The 21,846-nt window shown below is 43.1% G+C and overlaps 1 protein-coding gene across 1 annotated transcript in view; it reads left to right on the forward strand.

Moving 5' to 3' along the window:
- Nucleotides 1-21,846, forward strand: part of SDK1 (sidekick cell adhesion molecule 1) — a 402,092-nt gene that overhangs the window by 346,526 nt on the left and 33,720 nt on the right. The window contains exons 30-35 of the mRNA XM_086622010.1: nt 143-344; nt 2,361-2,464; nt 4,202-4,272; nt 9,155-9,290; nt 11,235-11,294; nt 13,263-13,364. Coding sequence (XP_086478136.1) covers nt 143-344; nt 2,361-2,464; nt 4,202-4,272; nt 9,155-9,290; nt 11,235-11,294; nt 13,263-13,364 — 675 coding nt within the window. The remainder of the gene's footprint in view (nt 1-142; nt 345-2,360; nt 2,465-4,201; nt 4,273-9,154; nt 9,291-11,234; nt 11,295-13,262; nt 13,365-21,846) is intronic.

Below are 21,846 nucleotides of genomic sequence, written 5' to 3' on the forward strand. Positions count from 1 at the left end.
AGGAACGGGATGGGTTGTATACTTCATGGGACAAATCTGAAAATTCAGTCTCCTGTGGCATTACCACTATGGAAATCTGATCGCGTTTTGTGATAGCCTGAATTTCCTCTCAAAGCAGTACCAAATTATGATTTAATTGCAGAACGACCAGCACCTCCCAGACAGCTGATGACCCCTCAGAGTGATGTATCTTCACGGAGTCTGCTGTTGAAATGGGTCCCTGGAAGTGATGGATCTTCACCAATACGATACTTCACAGTGCAAGTGCGAGAACTGCCAAATGGAGAGTGGCAAACCTACTCCTCTTCCATCAGCCATGAGGCAACATCCTGCATTATTGAAAGGTACCGTACGATCCCAGGCTAGCAAAGACATTCCCACGCTTTCCCCTTCCAACAGTTAGGAAGCCAAAGCAAGCATTGCTCAGCTTCACGGTCTTTTGGGAGGCAAGAGGTTAAGTGAGGTCACTGCTCCCATTTTAGAGGTGGTGTTATGAACAGCAGTTGAGAGTTTTGCTGAAGGTCATGCAATAAATCTAATTAACGTTAGATTGCAATGCACCTTTTTGAAGCCCTTCCTGAAAGCTCAGCACGGTAGATAACGCCACTCAGGCTAAACCATATGTAGCTACACAGCGTTCTGTAAAATACAATTAGTTAAAAATCCTTTCAGTAGTGACTGATGTTAAAAATCCACTCTCAATGCTGCGTTGCAATTATCTCTATATAAGCCTTTCCAGATGAAATGAGAACCGTTTTTATCTGTATTTTCCACACTGAAGTTTATAGATAGCATCAGAATGTTTAAACTTTGTTATTCAGGCTTCATTATATCCTCAGCGATGCTGTTGTAATTAAAGTCCTTGTAACATCTGCAAAAGCAATTGAATGTCTATGAGAAGGTACTTGTTTTGCTGTCCATTTCCTCTATTGACCAGGTAGTACAAATCAGATTATTTTTAAAAGGCCGTGACCTTTTGGAGACTCAAGTATTCAAAGCATTCAGATACAGATTGTTCAGGTCTGTTGTAAAAACATCAGCGGCTATGGTCTATGGCAGCTCACTGGTCATGTACCAGAGGATGCAGATACATTGCTCTCCTTTTGTCTAACTGTGCAGAAAAAAGAAAACTTGACACTTATAGGTACAAACATGAACTTGATTGACTCACCTTGGAGGTGTTATACCCACCCTGGATCATACCCAGTGTCTTTCCAGTCAAAACCTGTAAAAATCAAGGAAACCAACTATGTCATTTAGACTTGACATTGGCATTACTGAAAACAAAAGATCAAGAAAGATGATTCAAATTATTCAAGTCACTGTCAGTAAGTAATGATGTCCTAAAAGGGTGGAACTACCGAAAAAGATCTTTTCTACCCCTTGCTAAAAGCATTTTCCTGTGCAAGTCCGGAAGAATAGTACATACGTGATGAGAGAGCGTTGCCCATCAGAATGCATTATCCCTTGATGTTAATCATTCCTTACAAGGAACTTTACTTGGGTTTGTAGTCAGTGTTACATCTGCCAGCTGATGGCTAGACACTACCAATTAATTAGCTAAATCCCTTGTAACTTACCACTCTGCATTTCTAGCCTCTGCGTGTGTCTCAAAATGCAGCCTCCCCCACACCTTCTCCCTGCCAAGCCAAGCCAGAGGAATCTTCACTAAAGTTATGTCAGCTGGAAATCACTCTTTGCATATCTTAAAGCACTGCATAGATAAAAGAGCTGCAGGGAACCTGTTGTTACTGTCTTTATTAAATAATCCAGGTAATAGCATTAATTTGAAATTCAGTAGGAATAAAATGCGCTGATCAAATGGTATGGTCTGGAGGATTAGTTGGAAGGCTGGTGCTCTGAATTCCAGAGCCTGCCGCTCGCTGCCTGACCCTGGACACGTTACCTGCCTCCTCTCTGCCTGTCATCCCCATCTGTGCACTGAGGATGAGCTGACCCACAGGTCTGTTTTGAGGCTATCTCAGGCAAAGCACCTTGAAAACCAGGTTTTGCGTAGCCAGGCAAAACTCGGATAGCAGCACATCTTGTCCTTTCCACCGAGCCCCAGTTGTAGGCTGCTTCATGCGCTTGCAACTTCATAGCTGTTTTCTGGAGCCCAATTCAGTGGAACTCAGACCCCTGGATATCTGCGAAGATGCTGACTGCAGCAAGGGTGCAAACACCCCCATGTCCTGACGAAGCTGGAGGAGGCTGCAAAGAAAAGGTGACGTGGAGAAGAGACAGACTACTCAATGGCTTTGGTTGCCAACGGGCAGGTTCTCTGTAGAGGCTTGTTCTGAGGCAAGTTGTGATGATGTGGAGAGATTTCATCCCTCAGCCTAATTTTTTACCTTCCACAGCTTGAACCCTTTCACCTCTTACAAACTGCGAGTGAAAGCAACCAACGACATCGGAGACAGCGACTTCAGTGCGGAGACCGAGGCGGTGACAACTCTGCAGGATGGTAAGCCAGGAGGAGAGGCAAACTGGGGGCATCGCCATGGGGTGCTCCCCAGTGCTTCTGGGTCTGCTGGACCCGCTGCAATGTGTTCTCCACTGGGACTGCAGAGGGAAAATTCAACAGCCAATGCAGTTTTGTTCATAGGAGATTGATACAGGTAGTAATGAGATGTGGCTGAATTAATAACAGACAGCCTTAAGTGTCCTGCTGTGCCCTCTTATAATGAATCATACTTCCAGGAGTCTCAAAATGGAATTAAACTCCGTTTGATTGGCTTCCAAACTCTGCACTAACCATTATCGTTGCAGAAATTGAATAATTTACAAAAGATCATTAAAAATGAATGTAGAACCATGCATACGTTTGAAGAAGTTTCTTCAATTGTTTTCACTCACAATCCACATCAGTCTGCAGTATGGCAAAATTGCTGAGGTCTAAGTAAGAAAGAGTATGAAGCTCCTGGAGACATGAGCATTTAATCCGGCAGATCAAGCCTAATAAACTGTGAATGACATTGACAAGGCTTTTATTTTTAGCCTTAGAGATCAGCTTCTAATTCCTTGATTGTATAAAGTCAATGCCTGAATGCAGAAGTAGCTCTGATGTCTGAATGGAGAAAGGAACTCTGCAAAGTGTAAAAAAGCATCAGTATTTACCCTTAGCCTGGGAAACGAGGTAGTACTGGAGTACATATGTATATACACAAATGGATATATATACACAGTGCTAGCAACTAGCCAGTATTTAATACAGGGCAAGGAATGACTGGTTAAATATGATACTGAGATACCAAAATTGGGAACAGTTTTACAAAGGAATGTTTAAAGAATATGATCTCGAAATCAGAAAAACAAGTTAAACAAGAATCCACGTAATACTCGAGTAATGTGCCTAACAGCCTTTTAAAGACATCCTGACTCGCTGCCTTCCTGAACAGTGGCAGCCGTATCAGTGCAGGCTGTAACTGGTGCTAATGAGGCAGCACTGACTCACTGTTTCGGAATTTAAAATTTTATTTTCAATTCTCTTTGAATTTAGCTACAGTGAATCCGGAGTTGTGCTTGGCCTCCTCACAATGCAACGGGGAAAGGGTGTGAAACCTTCTCACCTCCTTAACAAACAACGTTTATTCTGCTGAGCAAACCTGGTGCTGCCACTAGAGCATTGCACTGCGGAGGGCTGTCAGCTCCTGATAAACCTTCGCTTCTTCGTATTTGAGCTGCTAAATGTGTGTGTTTATGTTATAAACCGTGGGCACAGGAATGGGTTAACCGTGGTAAATCAAGCTATCCTAACTAAAATAATGTGTGAATACGTGACACAGGCTCCCGAAAACAAGGTGAGCTTTCCCCAGCTGTAGCAAAAATATCACAGAAAAATTAGGAGCGGTTCGCCCACGCTTTCGTGCACACACGCAGCTGGTTTAACTTCCTTTCAAATGTGTATCCAGTTTGTGAGCGGCTGGCACGCTGCAGCTTCCTCCAGATCTACGCCCTCAGCTTTTCTCTTATTCCTGCTCAAGTTGCCAAGGCCACAGGTAGAGCAAGGGATGTAGGAGAAGTGGCTGGCTTCTGCCTGGGTTGCAATATTCAGATCCACCACATTGTTTTGGAGACCCACCATGTAGTAACTGGGATAGAAGGTTTTCTTCAGCAGTGAAGAAAGAGAGTTTGATGAATAAGCTGCCTGTTTTCCACCCTATTGCTGTAACTGCTTTGGTTACCCTTTTTTCTTGTTTAGTTCCAGGTGAACCCCCCAGATCTGTGTTAGTAACGCCCCACACAACTTCATCTGTCCTTGTGCAGTGGCAGGTAGGTAAAATGCAAAATGTTCATGTTTCTCAAGCAATTTTTTGGTTGCTTTGACTTGTTGGCCTTAATGGTACATTGCACGGCACGTTTTCCTGAGCTGGAAGTATTGTGTTAAAATTGAAGGACTGCAGCTACTTCCTTATTTTCCTGATCTAGGCATCTATTTTGGTGATGGATGGAAGTTTCTGGCAGTTGCTTTTACTTTGTGCCCCATGAGGGAAAGCTTGGGAGATAACGGAGTTTCCGTAGCGATGCCCAAGATCGTTACTCGTACAGATTCTCTCATCCTTTTATTGATACCAATAGAGGTGCATCTTTACATGGAAAATGTTCAACAGGGTAGGGCATTGGTAAAGATCAGCTACTCAAAAGCTCGCTTTCGTTCGCGTCGCGTACTGCCTCCTTCAGCTGCCGAAATAATCAGAAGCGTATGCTGTGCCTGAGATCCTGCTCATCCTTTGAGGAGCTCCACAAGCCCTTTTGGCTCTTTGAGGGTTAGAAATTGAGATTTCTTCAGAGAAAAGCAAGCAAGATTCAGCTCTCCATAATATCTCGGAGTTGGATGTGAAAGTATTTGTGCCAAGTCTGTGTTTTATATAGGCATCTCCTCTGCCTTCCTTTATCTTTCAATACTGGCCTCCTGGGAGATGCTGGAACGTTTTGTGACCCAGTGCCTGAGGCTTCTTTTTGCGGAGTGAGCATTAATAGAGGGAACCCAGTGGGGTACTGCACGTTCTCCGTAACCTATCCTGGAAAGCCTCTGCCCACCCTGCTCCCGAGACAATGTCCCACACACATAATAAGTATAACTTTGGACAGATTGCATTATAGTGAAAAATGTAGATATGCATTTACAGTACAGATGGGGCTCTTTGTGTTTTTGGAAAAAAATATATGTATGAGGGTCTGTTTATTGCTATGCAGCAGCACTTTAAAAATATGCCTGGCTGTACTGCTGGGTTGCTGGCCCAAGTTCACGCAGCATAATACTAAGCAACATCGTTGCTTACAGTGTGTTGAACAAACAGAAGGCACGTTGAACAGTTTTACCAAAGGAATTATGGAGAGATGTAAATCTACCGCTCCACCTACAAATAAAGCCCACAGTGGAGGAAAAAAGGTAAACAAAGAGAGGACAAAGAGGATGTGAGGCGTGATGTACCGCAGAAATAAACATTCCCCCAATTGACTGATTATTGGTGTGTAGTTAATGTGAAATAGGTGGTTGTTTAGGTAATTGGATGCTTTTTATTTCATGAAAATGAAATGGGGTTGTTGTGCCAGAGCCATCTCAAGGGAGTTGTGGGCGATTATATGTCATTACTACATGTATATTAATAGGCCGTGGTAATTCAGCCGTACTATATTTTTCAAATAAACAAAAATCTTCAAGTCCCACAATAGCCTCCAATTAAGAAGAAGTTTCACAGCAGTGTCTGAGAAATAATGTAAACTGAAAACAGCAGTCAAGCTAAATGGGAGAGTAGATTTCCAAGCAAAGCTAAATTTTTAACTTTGAGCTGTGTTAATAATTCACAAAACAAACTCTAGATGCGCTGTCTGTGCTTTCAGCTGCTTGGTCCAATCAGTCCATTATTTTTAAATTCAAAGTGGGAAGAAAATAAGTAATCTCCATTGAGGTCTATTGTATCAATAATGCAAGATTATTTCAAATGTTCGAGAGGATATTACAGTTAACATCAGGATCATGTACTGTTCTGCTTCTACCTTAGAGATAACAATTATTCAAACTTACCTTTTTGTCTTTTTTTTTATTTATTTTTAAACAGCGCAAAAATGTTTCTCTTACTCCCATACAATATTACAGGCTGCCACTCATAATCATTTTACCTATTTCAGTGGATCCCTCAGGCCTTCCTACAAAATCCTAAATAATCCGTTAGATCAAAAGCAGAGTTTTGTCCATGAAAGACAGGTAGGAAGGGGAAGACCTGACCTTTAGCAGAGTACCCTTTTCAGGAAAGAATCATCATTTCCATGGCAAGGAGAAAGACAATTTTCAAGCCATTTGTTTTCTGAGCTTTCCTGTCCTAAATTTAAAGGAAGGAAAAAATGAAGAATCACATGAAAGCATAAGAAAACAATGCTTGCTATCAACAAATCTGTGTCGTACCGCAATGAGGAATTAAGCTTTGTTAGGCAGTTATATGGCAGAGCAGGGAGTAACAGCCTCTTTCTCACCTTCAGCAATGTTTTCCTTTTAAGATTCTGTAGGATATTCCATCTCAACTTTTTTTTAAACAATAATTAAAAAAAAAATAGTTAAAATAGGAAAAGACATTGAATCTTTCCAAGAGCACCTTCCTTCTAGGTAACAATGAACTGAAATACAAATCCAGGTAATGTTCACAGTATTTTTTTCATTGTGAGTTTATTTCCATGATGGATAGTCTTTGTTTTCTTGTAGCCTCTCTCCTCCTTTGTGGTGATGCACTCAAGATGCATCTTGGTGGGACAGTGCCTCCCTTCACCCTGTCTCTGGAGAAGGCAATTCTCATGCTTTGCCGTGTGCCTCCTCCCTGCCAGGACAGAAGGAGCCGAGGACACTGCCACGCTATGGAGCCTTTCTCTGCTCGGGCACCATCAGAGCTAAAGCAACTTCAGTAGAATATAGAAAACAAAAGAGGAAAGTCAGAAGATTGGAAGAGAGGAAAAAAAAAAAGATGATAGAGATACTACTAATTGCTAGTAAACCATATCTCATCTTTTCCACCTTGCAGAGAACGTTTCAGCTGGTCCAGGGTGATGATGTCACCAAGCAGCCCTGGAGAAGGCTGTCACGTTGTTTGGTCTGTTGGCCCGGTCCCTCGAACAAGGGGATCAGTCTGAGACTAGGAAAGGCTGTTGTACTGAGATTGATTTATGGCCTTGTAAAATGGAGTCTGAGAGGGAGTATGATTGCCCTTTTTAAAACACATCTCTGGAGTAAACACTCCATAGGGAGAAGAACAATTTAACCCAAAAGGCAATGTTAGCACAGGAGCAAATGGTTATAAACTAGCTATGAATTATTTAGATTAGAAATTGAATGAAGGTTTCTGACCACCCAGGCAGTGAGGTTTGGAACAGCTTTCCAGTAGGAATACAGGCAAGCAGAACTACTAGCTAGTTTTCTGATGGAGCTTGCTCTGTTTGTGAAAAGAACTTTGAGAAGTTGTCTTCTGCAGTCTTGAGGGCCTAGTCCTGATGATTCTGGGGGTCCCTCACAATCTTGTGTTACTAGAGCATTCTGAAATGTAAATGCTAAATAGTAGTGAAAGGTGGTCAGAGCTTCTCCAAAGGATGGAGCACAATAATAAGCATGAAACAATGATGAATGAGGTTCTTCACCCATGCAGACCAAGTACAGCAAGATCTTGGGACTAGTTGGATTGCTTTCAGCAGGCCCGGGGCAGGACAACTGCAAAAGAAGATGACTTCTTGCAGGAGCAGTTTCTGCTCCTTTTCCTGGCAGCTGCGTAGCTTCCTTATACTCTGGTTCACATAATTTTCTTTCTGCAATCTTTCTACTAAATTCCCCCCAGCCCTCACACAAAGCAAAGTTCTTTGCACTGAGACAGGACAGCCCTCTCACTCCCCTTGCCATCATAATGAGGTAATGGAAAATTCTTGTCATTTCTGGAACCAGAATATTAGGTTATTGCCAAATACCTTCCTCCTTTCCTGTAAAAATGTTCTTACTTTCTTCGTTAAAATTACATGTGGTATTACCTTCTATTGTGACAGCGTTTCACACCAGTGGTTAATTTTTCCACAATGGACAGAAGGTTTTCCGTAGTAAAGTTCTCAAGACTGCTAAGGATCTTTCTGGATTAAAGGCGAGATCATCATTAAAATCCTTTTCATTTATACTTTCAGCCCCTTAAATTTCAGGACAAGAATCTTGAGAAGATAAATGGCTCAGGGCATCTTTTCTTCTCTGCAGTTCTTAGCCTGTATTAGAATCATGAAAGTAAATTTTTTTTTCCCCAAACATAAAGAATCCCTTTGCTTGCCTCTCTTTAAGCAAACCATTCAGGCAAAAATCTCTTATTCAGTGTACTGGCTGTATATCTGTATCTGAAGGAAGATGTGAGGGGCTGCTGAAGAATCCTTACCGAGGCACCATGTCTTTGAGCATCTTCCAGTATCTTGCAGAAGAAAAAAAAAAAGCTCATATTTGAGCCACCGCAATGGCCATAGGTACCGTTGTGCTCCAAGCTGTTAGGGAGGAGACCTGGGTTTGCCTGTGGTTCCAGACCTGTGCATCGCACCAGAGTCCATCATACTGTGATTCCTCTCTAAATGTCTCTCTGAGGCTGTTAGAACTATTTTCATCTTCCTAATTAAAGCCAGAATACACCAATGCTTTGCTATTTTTCTCATCAGTCTTTCAGGAAAATAATGCCAAATGAGAAATGCTTTATGAACATTCCCCAAGGAGAATATCTGCTAAAGAAATTCGGTCTTTGACAAAATAATTTATTTCTTTTCATCTCGGAAGTGAAATACCAGTTTGCTATTCCACTGTTAGCGGCCAGCAACGTGCATTTTCAGGGACATGTTTGTTTATATTCTTCATCATACACAAGTTTTTCTGGACCAAGAAGGAAAGGAGCTTAGCTCTTAGTGTAGCACATCAGATGTCAGTTTTTAGGAGCCTTTTCTAATTGCCACGGCTGAGTGGAATCATCAAAGTTGCCTTTAACTTGTGTTTTTCAAATTACACCACCTTTGACCCTGTGTGTTATCGATGGCTGTTTTCACACGGCGTGAGCACCGCGTCCCTTCCCGCAGGAGCGGTGTCAGCGATGCCCGTTGAACGGATGTTTGTTGCAATGTGCATCTTAACAAGCCTGTTCTTCATGTGAATGTTTTCCAGCCACCCAAAGTTGAGAGTCTGAACGGTTTGCTGTTGGGATACCGGATCTACTACCGGGAGCTGGATTACGACACTGGATCGGGAACAGAATCCAAAACCATCCAGAACCCTTCAGCTTTAAGAGCAGAGCTCACACGTAAGCCTGTGTTTTGGACCCTGTAATATCTCAGAATGGTAATCCATCGTTATACCAGACACTGTACGCCCTCTTTTCCAGTGGAAATAACACACAATTGTGTCTAAGAGTGCTGGGGATAATTGGGCTTTTACACAATCAGGGTGAAGATGCTGAAAAATGCTAATGACTCTGATCAGCATCGCTTGTAATGGGACGTGCTAATCTATGCCAGCATGCTTGAATTGATGTTCTGTCCCCCATGTATCCTCTGGTTTCCTGCTTTCTGCTACCTCCATTCCATGATTGCCCTGGTATACTTTGTTCTGCCATCAGACAAAGAAGAGAGGGACTTCATTTTCCTCAGCTGGGAATCTTTTTCTGTCTTGCTATTTTTTAATCGTTTTTATAATTGACATTTTGTTTTTCTTTTTGCAGTATAAGAAAACAGCTGAGGAGACATTTTAAATACAATTTTTCTAAGTGCTTGTCCCTATTTTGGAAGAAAATAGCAAAAATGAGCCAGAATTTTAAGGTGCATGCTTGCCATGTTAGTCACTGGGGGTTTTGGCTCACATGGAAGGAAGGTGGAAAGGGAGAGGAATAACAGAAAAATGAAAAGGATTTTTTAGACAAAGGTTAGAAAGGAAATCAGAGAGAAGAATAGACAGAATAAGATGATGGGAGGCAAAGATGTGAGCACTTGGTAGCCTGACAGATATGGTCCAGCAATGAGACATGCTCAGGAGGGACCACCTTTTGTCCTGTTTGATGTCAGTGGAATATTCAGAATAATACTCACTCTAAGAGCAGCAGAATAGAGTTGAGCGAGACTATTTTAATCTCTTGCATCATCTTCCATGTTTCCCTGAACCCATAAAAGTGGTTTCTGCAAAAGCAAGAGTGATTTTTGTGAGGGTGTGGAAAAAGTGGGTGATTTAAATATAGCGTAAGCACCTAACTCTGACCTCACTTATGTGGTCAGTGCTGAATGAGACTTCTGAGACTGTACAGAGTTCTCTAACCAGGACAGAGTAAGATGAACATATATGTTATATAGCTTATGCATACCTGCACCTATAGGAACTTTACATCTTTACATTTACAGAGATGTGAAGCTCCTATAGGTGCAGGTATGCATAACTGTTGTTTTCTGGAGAAAAGGTGAATGAGTGACTATGTTTGTTATTATGAAATAATGACTTTGGACGCTCTCTAGTCTCACAAGCCAGGGAGCCTCTATAACCTACTGGTTTCCTCTCTTCCCTCTTCTTGACTGGCCCTGCAGCGATGTTCCTAATAGCTGTAGAGTAGAAAAAAACATGCTGTACCTCTCCAGGGAGTCAAGAGAGAGACAAAGGGGTGGAGACAAGTGTATTTTAAGAGAAATGTCCCTCTTTCTCCTCATAATATGACAAGTCTCACTTCTGTTCTTCGCTGACCTGCGGTTTTGCACAGGTTGGCATATTATTACAATTCACTCACAGCAGGAATATTGAATTCTATAAATGAAACTGTGGGAAATCTAAAGAAACAGGTCCTGTCCTATTGTAAGCGTTCGCTCTTTGTGGCCCGTGTTCCAGGTCTTTACCCTGCAGCTCTTCAGGTTTTGAATTTTACGTGTTGAGAAATAAGGATGTAATACAGTGCTGAGAGTTGCCCCCCCTAGAAATTGTTTCAGTTTTACACATTTCTTCTATTTAATCTAGGAGTCAGAATAATTCTGTGTGGTACGTTTGTGCGATCCTCTGTTTGAGGAGGAAATGAAACAGCCCCGTGTGAGTGAGACGCTTTTGATGCGTTACGAGAGAGTGATGTGATTTTATTGCCCTTCAAGGTATAGTCCTAAAGCTCAAACTGTGTGTGTGTGTGCTGCATCGTTTGCCTCTGTCTCTGCTGTACATCATTTGCAATAACTATTTCCTTGCACTGTAACAAGCTTTCTGCTTTGCTTACTCTGAATAGCCCAAAGCAGCTTCAAGACAGTGAACAGCAGCTCTGCATTAACGACGTATGAATTAACACGTAAGTGCACATTGCCTTTAGATGAGACTCTTTGTAATGGTTCAAAATACACTATAGGCAAACTCCTATGGTTCTCTGCGGCGGATCGAGCAGAAATCAACACAGATTAATGATTCTGCTTCCTCGAGTTTCTTTTTCTTTAAGCCTTTGCTTTCCCTACATCGAGAGACATCGACGATGCAAGTAGGTAGTTGTTGTAAAAATGTGGCTGCTGGGAAGGTAAAACATTATTGACTGTAACAACCCAGTATTGCTGATGCTAAATGAATTTTGATTTGCTCACTACATATTTTGCAGTCCATCTGAGTTTAACTGTATCACATCATTAGTCCTATGATTCAAGCATTGCGATGCTCAGGCATTCCATGGAGTAGAAGGCCAGTTTAGAGAGGGCCCAATGAATTTATGTGCATCTCCAGAGGTGTTTTCAATTGGAAATGAATAAAATAGCATTCGACAGAGTTAAAAGGCAAGTTGCTTTGTGGTAATGATGGTTCACTAGATAGGTTTTGCCCAAGGCTTTTGAGTCACAGATTGTGACGGGCTAAAAAAAAAAAATATGAAGCCCTATCCCCACTGAAACTTGCATGCATGAACTCTCATGTGTTCTATTTTCTTCCACATCCAGTTAACACTAAAATCTCCCTTGCAGGTTTTCGTGGCAGCAATTGAAGTTTCCCTGTACGAGCTGCCCACTACTGTATTTTTTATATCTTACTATTTTTATTTGTTTGTTTACGAACTTAACATCGTTATTGCTGATTTGCTTGCTACATGGTTTGCAATCTCTCTGAGTTTAGCAAAATCGCATCAAAAAGTTAGTGATGTATTGGATATTGTTTACAGTATGCCTGAGACTGGGTAATCATGCTGGGCTCTGAGTCAGATGTAGGAGCACATCACTTGTAAACACTTCCGTGAAACTGCAATTAGATGCACCTGTATGATTAGAACTTATTAAACCTTACTAAACTGACAGCATACGGTCAGCCACAGAGTTAAGGGTCCTATGTGATTCACAGATAGCAGAGAAAATTATTGGCACAGGGAGAAATTTGGACCCCTGGCCATGTGTGTCTTAATCAATTAAATGCTCATTTAAATAGGGCCATTTATATTATTGATCGCTGTCTTACCCTAATTTCCCTGTTAAATATTTTAGGTGATAAATATTTCTGTTAGGACTGATTCTTTCATCCTGAAAATGCAAAATCTGAAATGAAACTGCTCAGGCGCTGCCTCCCTTAATGACGTTGGCATGATTCTACTCCACCCTCATTTGCATCTACTAAGTACCCTTGTACAATTGAGTTTTCTAGGGTTTTTTTTACACTACTGTCACTCTTCCACCTCATCTGTCAGAGTAGTTTCTATATGTCAGCAAAGAAATTGGTTGCCAGGTGGCCAAATGGAACTGAGACTTCAAAGTCTCCTTTCTCTTTGTGATTGATGTTCAGGCTGTGGTCACGTTGAAGTCCCCTGTAGTACTTCGGGTGGGACATCTTCTGCACCCTGCTTCAGCAGTGACATTCTTGAGTAGTGCAGTTGCTAAATGACTCCTCAGAAAGTCCTTAAGATTAGGCGAAGACTTGAAGCCACGTCCTTTCCTACCAGTAGAGATCAAAAGGAGCCCATATGTTGAACGTCCCAAGTCCTGCCCTTTTCTGTCATTAAGAATGACTGGAGATGTTCCTCTAGCTAGTTACCCATCAGGAATGATTCCTCTTACTGAAGCAACACCATGAGGAAACTGGAAAATCCTGCCATTTCATTGCAAAGATCTTTCATAATTATACAAATCCTGCTGTGATGTGTGAATTAAGGAAGGATGGAAGTAGACATTGCACTATTGTACTGTTCTAATGCTGTGTTTCACAAGAGAGAAGTCTGGTGATAAAGAGGTGATGGAGTCTAAAAGATGTCTGTAATATAGTGTAAATAATTATATATAATACTTTGCTTTTTCAGAGTTGAAGAAATACAAGAGATATGAAGTGCTAATGACAGCATATAATGTGATTGGCGAGAGCCCTACCAGCACACCAGTGGAAGTCTTTGTGGGTGAAGCAGGTAGGTAAAAGGAAAATTAGTTAATTTTAAAGTACTGGCATGTTTTAGTATTCTCCTGCTAATATTTAATATTTGTCCAGGAAAGGAATGATTTGAAAAATTTCCTGGTCCTGATCAGTAAGTCTTTTTGGAGTGTCCTCTCCTGGAATAGGTTGGCACTGGCAGTTTCTTGCCGTTTGAAAACCAGTTAGTCTACACGGATAAGGGAGAAAGGGCATTTGAAAGAAAGAAGAGAAAATATTTTTGGAGTTGCAGGAGGATGACTGTTCATATCAGATTAGCTTGAGGGAAGAATTGACTCAAGTTAAAGAAGTGAAAAGTGGAGCACAGGAAAGCCACAAGGGAAAAGAAACAAAACTACAAAACAAGGGAGACTTGGAAAGCTGGTTCTTTTATTTTATAGCTCTCTGTGTAGACATTGCCTGTGCACCACACCTTGCTGTATTTTTATGCTCTTGAAGTCAAGACGACGCTGCATCCAGTTTAATGCTAGCTTTGGAGGCACGGATTATGATTGCTCTCAGGAACATGCAGCTACATCCAGCCTCTGCAGAAGCTGAGGGTCAGTGGCACTGTTCATGCCGTCGCTTATGATGGATCTAGTGCATGAATCCAGGCTGTATTTATGAAATGTAACTTGCTGATCATTGTTAAATCCCTTCATTGGAAGGCTGGAGGTGGAAATCAGGATGAGACAGTTAACTAGACACTTCTTGAGTGCTTTGTGAACCAGGTGATTTTGCAGAGCCCGGATAACCCGCAGCTGAGTCTGTTCTTCTCAGTAACTCTGGCTGAGAAGCGCAAGACTGGAATAGCTGATGTCTTCCTCACAGCCACGACGGCGGTGCCGTGTTTATGGTGGCCCAGCTGGAGAGAGGCTGGAGCCGAAATCGCTGTTAGTTATGGCATCAATTTCTGCAGCGGCGCCTCTTGAAGCTTAGAACAAGAATAGGCGACACGCACGCTCCCGTTGTTCAGCCTGCCACTGTGAACAAATCTGATTACACTTTTGTTCTTCTGTCTCGAGGCTAAGATGTAGAAGCTATCAAACCCAGCACTAATTCATTTCATTATTATTAGTTAAATATTCTGTTGCTCAAAACTAAACAAAGTGATATTTTTTTAACTCTACTGCACATTTTTTTTAAACTCTACTTAACCTTTTCATTTCAAACATGGTGTAACATTTACTATCTTTCTCTGAAAGCATCATAAATTAATCAGAGCAGCATGGTTCTGGAGAGACAGCTGGCAATATTTACATTTTTTCTAGTTTGCTGCTGCTCCAACTTACTTCTGCAACTGCAGCAAAGAAAGCCCCAAGTGGAGCCAACTGTATCTGGCTTCAAAACACATTTTTGTTTCAGAGCTAAATATCTCACTGCTGCAAACAGAGCCAGCACTGACATCTGAACGCTTGTACACGGCACAGAAAACCAGCTGGGGAAAAGGAGAAAATGCTGTTATATCACATCTTTTAATCCCACAGCCCAGGTCTTCGTCCTCGTAACTCAGACAGGGCACAGGGCAATGGAAGGAGCCAGACTTCAGGGGGAAACAGATATCCAGGAGACCTTTCACAGGCAGGCAAGGCTGGTATATCGTGACTCAGATGGTTTTTTAGAGATACTGGATTTACCTCTGGTTAGGGACAATCCAGGTTCATGCGGTAGAAATGATAAATGTAGGATCTTCCTGCCGATTTTCACTCTTGTTGTGTGAAGTTATTACGCTTTCTTATATAACTGCCTCTTTCACCTCCAGAACGGGCTGTGATTTATCCTGTGAGTAAAGTGATTGCAGCTGGTATTGCAATTTAAGTTTTAAATTGATTTGTGACACCTTTGAGTTAAAGTGCGCTCTGAAAAGACAAGTTTTTGTTGTTATTGTTTGCTTGATGTTCTTACCCATGGTAAAAGCAGTTAAGAAGCAAGCTGGAAAAAATGGGTCTGCTTAGCTTCGACAATGGGGCTTCCATGTTAAGAATAGAGAAAGCCTTCCCAATAAACAACAAATGCTGGCAACACAGGCGTAGTGCTGAACACAAAATGACTGAAGGGGACCAGTCCCCGCTCTGAAGGCCCCAGATAACTTACACCTCTGTACTGTTAAACGGTGCTTTGTTTTGCTGTAAGCGTTGCAGTAATTCTGGTAGGTGCAAGGACATTCCTCTCTCAGGTGTAAAAAGGAATATACAGCACGTGCCTTGTGGAAAACGTGCTGGGTTTGGGCCAGTTCAGTGAAAACACCCGATTCTGTGCAGTCCTAGTGGGTGTTTCATGCGGTGTGCAGCACCTGAAAGTAATACTGAGGGTTGATGTGCTCCTCAGCCTCTATGTCTGGTGTAGCTGGATGAGCGGTGCAAAAAGAGCGTCTGTAAATCCTTCCTTCCCTCTTGCACTCTCCCATGTCAGATTTGAAGATTTTCCTGTGATCATATCTGGATTTTTACAATAAAAGATCAAGTAGGCAATGGAGCTCCCTGACAAACTTGAAAAAAAAAAAATGCCTTTAAGACCAACCTTCTGACAGCTTTGCCAATCAAACAAGTAAAAAACACCCGAATGGGAAGTTTCCCTCGAGCCCTGGTGTGCCGTTGAGCTGTACCCCAGCCGGCAGCCCGAGCACTCAGGTCTTGCTTGGCTCTGATGGGCAGGAGAAAATTTTGGTAGACCAACCTGCTGATAGGCAACAGGCCAGGCATGAGTAACAGACCTCTGTATCCTGGCTTGCCTGGTGACTAAGGGAGGTGGATGTGAGTGGTTTGCAGTTTTTTGGGGGGATGTTTTCGCTACAGGTGGAGCTAAACCTTCTTCTTCTTACGGTAGCCCGTACGATCGAAGCCCTGGCAGAGGCTTCGTTTTGAGTTCTGCCTGGATGTTTGTGAGGCTCACTGATATGAAGAGCAATTCCTTCCCTGTGCCGGGAGAAGCGGGGCTGGGAGTCCTTGCACTCAGTGCAGCCGGGAGGGATGTGCTGCCTGTTCAGTCTGAACCGAGCCGGTGTCCTTCCCCCACCTGCCTCAAGCGTCTGGATCCCTCTCCTCCACGGACCAGAAGATCCTCATAACATCACCTTTTTAGAGCTGGCTGCAGCTCTGCCCTCCTCATTAGAGAGCCATGTGCATCTCCCGACAAATGACAGAAAAATTGAAAGCCACCACTTGCAGAAATTAGGAAGGGAGTCGCAGCCCCTTCAGCAAGCCCCCTTCTCGCCTTGTTAATTCATTTAACAGTTCAGCTGTCAGGGATGCCGGCTTTGATTGGGAAGGCAGCGAGCGTTCGGCGAGAGGCTGGGTACTGATATTCATCCCAGCCCTAAATGCAGCTGCTACCAGAGGTGCTGTTCTGCTCGACTGAAATTAAGGCTCTGTTAGAGCAGCCACTATATCAAGAGCATTATTCTACCAGGTCGCTGTCACTGTCTGATTGTGCAGTGGGCTCTGGAGTTCAGGAGACTCCACTACCTGCATTTTAATTAAACAGAAATCACAGGTTTGGGGCAGGCTTGCTACACCTAATTTGGGAAGGTGAATAAAATGGAAGGCGGCAGTACAAATCCTGCGCTAACGAGCCTGCAGCCTCCAGTGCTTCTCCCATATACTGCAAAAGCTGTTCTGGATGAAAAATAATGGAATTCATAATTTCTTCCAGCAGCTGCTGCTGGAGGAGAGCGTGTGTGTGCGGAGACGGGGCAGCAGAAGCACACCGAGAGACACTAGCCTTTAAACAGGTGGTAAACCCATTTGTGTGAAGAGAGGAGTGACGTGTGTCATTATAACTAATGGTGACATTGGTGACCTTCACAAGCCACGAGAACTGATGAGGCTGGTTTGTTGTTGTTGTTCTTTTTCATAATGATCTCTGAGAGCTGGTTCTGCAACGGGAAAGGCAAGGAGTAAAAAGAGCTGGGAGATAGAGATCCTCTTCTTAGAAGTCCTCAGTGGAAATGTCTCCTTGGTTGTACCATCATCTTTCAGAAATGGTTTCCTGGCCATCTCACTTTATTCCAAGTGAAACTGTAGCTTGGAACAGAGCAGGAGTGGGACAGAGAGATGATTGCTCCTATCCCCTCTTCTTACCGTTTTCAAAAACCTAAATCTACCTCTCAGTGCAAAGCCAGCAGACACCAAAGCCAATTTCCCACTGTTACCTGCAATTATTTTCATCCGCCCTTCTGCATGCAGCTCCACAGGTGTTCCTGGAGTTCACAAACTTTATTCTGTCCGTCCATAGCTGACGCATGGAGGGAAGCTCTGCTCTGCCAGTAATGCCAGGGGAAGTGCTCAGAGCTGCCTGGCCACCTCCAGCGTTTTACAGGCAAGAAATAGAAACCATCTGGAAAGCTCCAAGACCAAAGAGAGTGATTTAGGTTTGGAAAAGAGAAGACGAAATAGAGAGAAGAAGCCTCGTAAGGAAGTAAAGACTTGATTCCAGGAACCTGGCTCACCTTTATAAGCTGCTTCTAGCAAAAATCTCTTGTCCCTTCTTACCTGATTACCTGTGCTCAGGCAATGTTCCTTTGTCTCTCGTGCTAATGCCAGAGAAGGCTGTCAGAACAAGGCTGCTTTGTCCTTGAGTGTTTTCACCTCTTTCTGCAGACTTCACTCTTCCCACGTGTTCACACAAAATGCCCTATGTGATGTCACCTCCCCATCGTAGGTCACTTTCTGGAGAAGGGGGTCCCTCAGCACTACCTTGGGCCCCTCCTTTCTCTTGGAGCACGGAAGCTTTATCTCCTTCCCTGCCCCCAATGTAGCTGAGAAGATGCTGTGCAGAGAAGTCCCCTGTGCCTCCTTGTTAACAGCCTACAAGAGGAATGACAACATTTCAACACATTAGAGCTGGCAGCTTCAATCAGTCTGCTGTGGCCCCTGTGGCTGTTTTCTTCTATCTGTTTGGGACACGTGGGCCGTGTCTCTCGGTGGCTGGCTGTGTGTATGCAGATAGGGAGCACGTCGCTGCTGGCACAGCTAGAAGAACTGGGTGGGCATTTCCGTCCCAGACACCACTGGAGGAGGGAAGAGAAGGTTTATCGTGGCCATTTCACATTGCAGTAGTCTAAAACCTGTCAGCCTAGGGACAGTATCTTGCCTTGATAAACAAAAGGGGATGGAAGGAAGCTATTGGAAAGTAGTACAATAAATTATTGGTTTCACTTGCTCAAACTTTAAACAAAGGGATTGACCTTCCTTGGTGTTTTAAAAGCACCAAGCCTTTGAAATGCCAAGGTATTTGCCTTTTAATAGTTGATGCTTCTGAACATCACTAAAAGACTACTTTTGGGGGATGGCAGGGTGTCTGAAACATTGATTTTTTTTCTTTCTGCCCACCCCCTTTAAATTTAAAGAACCTGCAGAGCTGTTCCAATATCATTCTCAATTGTGAATAAGCCCTACGCAGCCATCCTGGGAACACCCTGCTCCAGGCGTGACACTGAGTTTTTGTCCCATCCCCAGCGTCTTTCTCCCTAAAGAAGGAGAAGTTCTCCTCTGAGCTCTGAGTTAAGGACCCAAGCCATGTTCTCCAACAATGCACTAAAAGAGAGAGTAAAATCAGAGCAGAGCAAGAAAAGGAAACTGTAGGAAGATGGAGAGGAAAATTAAACTGGTGAGACATTTCCTGTTTGGACTGGGAGGGAAACCTCTTTTCAGTTTCTCTTACATTACTGGAAACCAGTACACCTATATCCCAACAGTGTTCCACTTCTGAGAGTAGGATAGCCAATGGGTACATCCCATTGGTATTTCTTGGTGGATTTCAAACTCCTCCAAGCTCACTCTATACATGGTTTCCACTTGGGGCTTGTCTGCAGCAGGTCCAATTTGGATTTGTCGTTCCCATCAATGCAGCTCCAGTGGTGGTAATAGCAGTATAGTTGGCACTTGGCTGTATTATCTAATCCTGCAGGGCTGTGACAGGATAGTAAAAAATAAACTAAAGTGTGCCTGCATTAGAGCATTAGTCATTCCTTGTGTGTTACTGGTATTGCTGCGCTGCTGGGGAATTATGGATATGAATTTCTATATAAACCTTGGCTCCCTTTCCCATTCAAACTGGCTATTTTTTTTAAGGGTAGTTTTATGTTCTTAATCTGTTTACAGATGAGCACAAAGGTTTCATAATTAAACTTCCAAATTTGGTAGCTTAGCTCAGTAGCTGCTCTTATAATGGCAAGACAGAAAGTAACCGTGCCAGTGTGAGTCTGTGGAAGAAGTGTCCTTAATGTCAACATGTCAAAAAGACATCCCTGCAGCTCTCTGGAGACTGAAATCTAATGTCAAGGCAGAAGGAAGCAAAGTCTAAGTGAGAGTCGTACTGCTGTCAAAGCAAGTTATTCTACCATATAGGAAAAGGAATTTTAAGAGAATGTACTGGAAAGCAGTGTCCAGATTGAGACATAGATTTGATGGGTTTATTTGACATCTTTAATTCTCCATTGACAGTCCAGAAGCTCCCTAAAATGATTTGCAATGTTTTCATGCTGCAAGTAAAAGCTGAATGCGCGCCTCATTAACAGCTCATTAAGTTGTTAATATTGGTCATAAGCAGCCTTTGGTACAGCACAATGCTTTATACAGCGTGGCAGCTCCTGCTTAGCTCTGGTTTAATTGCCTCTTTTTATCACGTCTCAATGTAGGAAAGATGTTTCTGTCCAAGCAAAAATATCATCGGGATTTGATCAACTGAGCTTGCTTATCTCTGCCACTGCTATTGCTGGTGTGGGTGGTGTTGGGCTGCAATTGCCATGCAAGGTTTTGCTCGGATGATGAAGTTCCATCTCACAAACCCAACAATTCGATGTCGATTTTCAGTGCTGACTGTAGCCCACAACAGACAGACTATCCGTACTCAAATTCATCATCAGGACTCCTGTCTTTGTTCCGTAGTTGGTGCAGGCAGCAGTGGGAGTGGTAGGACAAATTAGCTGTTCTGCTGCAGTGTTATATGGGCTGTGAAGAAGCGAGTGCAGGGACATCCCTGCACAGTACACAGAGGGCAGAGGGATGAGAAGCCTGATCGTGTATGCAAAACCTTACTGAACTAACAGCAGAGCTACTCCATTAATAGCAAAGGAATTAACCTTCCTTTCAAAAACATAAGCAATCAGTAGGAAAGTAAAACAGACCATAAATTGCACTGGTAAAGAAGTGGGGAAGCCCCTGGCTGGTAACTCGTATTCAAGCAGACCCAGGCTGGAGTTCGAGTCTTTTTGACTAAAAGGTTGTATTTGCAGCCAAATTTCTATTTCCTCTAATTGTGCAGTCCTGCTTGGCTTGTTTTCGGTCGTCCTGGGATATGTGAGCAAAATGTTGTATTTTCATATGAGTCTCAATTCCTGTGGCTTTGCCTCCTCTGCACGGCTTTGCTGTGAAGCCAGCTGTAGAGAAACGCAGTTGGTTTTCTTTTCTGACATCTGTTTGCTGTATCCATCGTCAATCATGGAACTGGAGGCGTTTCAGGTTGCCTGTTGTAGACTGAAAACAAAAAAAAAGTTGGCTTTTTTTTTTTTTTTTTTTTTTTGTATGAAAGCATGAATTAGCAATATTCTAAAACATTTTGGCCACAGCAATCCGGACACTGAGATGATATGAGGGTATAAGATCACAGTGATGAACTGCAAAATAAAGAAAGAGAAAACTCTCACTCCAAGTTGAGAAAATGTCAATCTACTCTCTCCCTCCCCAGGAGCATAAGATCACAGTCCTCCATGGGCTCCCTGGGGTTCCCCGACATTGCGATCTGTAAATCCTAAATTAATCCCTCATGGGGGTCAGCTCCCCAAACTTGCCTTAAAGCCACAGCGAAAGGTTATCTCAGCAGCAGATCTCACCTGCTCGGTTTGACTTTTTTCACCACAGCTTTTAACATTTGGTATATGGCAAACCCCGTGGGGATTCACCCTAATTATTTGATACGCTTTCTTGACTTTAGTGGAGCATAAGGAGTCGTCGGTGCTTATGAGGCTTTAGAAGGTGCCGCCGTTACTGTTAGTGAACAGTAAGTGGGTGCTTTTGTCAGCTGCCGTGAACTTGTGGTATTATGATATTAGAATGTGGGATTAACAAATCATAATGAGTGCAACATGACTAGAAATGGAGGAGGAGGAGTCTTGGGAACTGAAGAGCCTGGGGGAATAGTCTGAAGTAGGTAATTTTACCTCTGTCTAACGGATAGACTTCTTTAAGAGAGTGGAGAGCAACACTTTCCCAGCCAATGCTTCTCCCACTCCTCTTGGTACATGTGAGGGAGGATCAGGCCGGAGTATCACACACTCAGCAGTTCTTCACCATCCCTTGCACCCTTGAACAACCTTCAGTGCCTCCTGGGGGGTGAATCCTGCGCCCGTCAGAGCTGACGCTGCTCTCGGTCACACAGCTCTCACACCGGCTTAGCTCCAGTAGCTGTAGGGAGCTAACCCTGATTTGCATGGATGTAAGCGAGAGGGGATTTTAGCTCGTGGGGTTATGCCTGTGTGTTTC

Source organism: Tauraco erythrolophus, chromosome 17, assembly GCF_009769465.1.
Source record: "Tauraco erythrolophus isolate bTauEry1 chromosome 17, bTauEry1.pri, whole genome shotgun sequence".
Taxonomy (NCBI): domain Eukaryota; kingdom Metazoa; phylum Chordata; class Aves; order Musophagiformes; family Musophagidae; genus Tauraco; species Tauraco erythrolophus.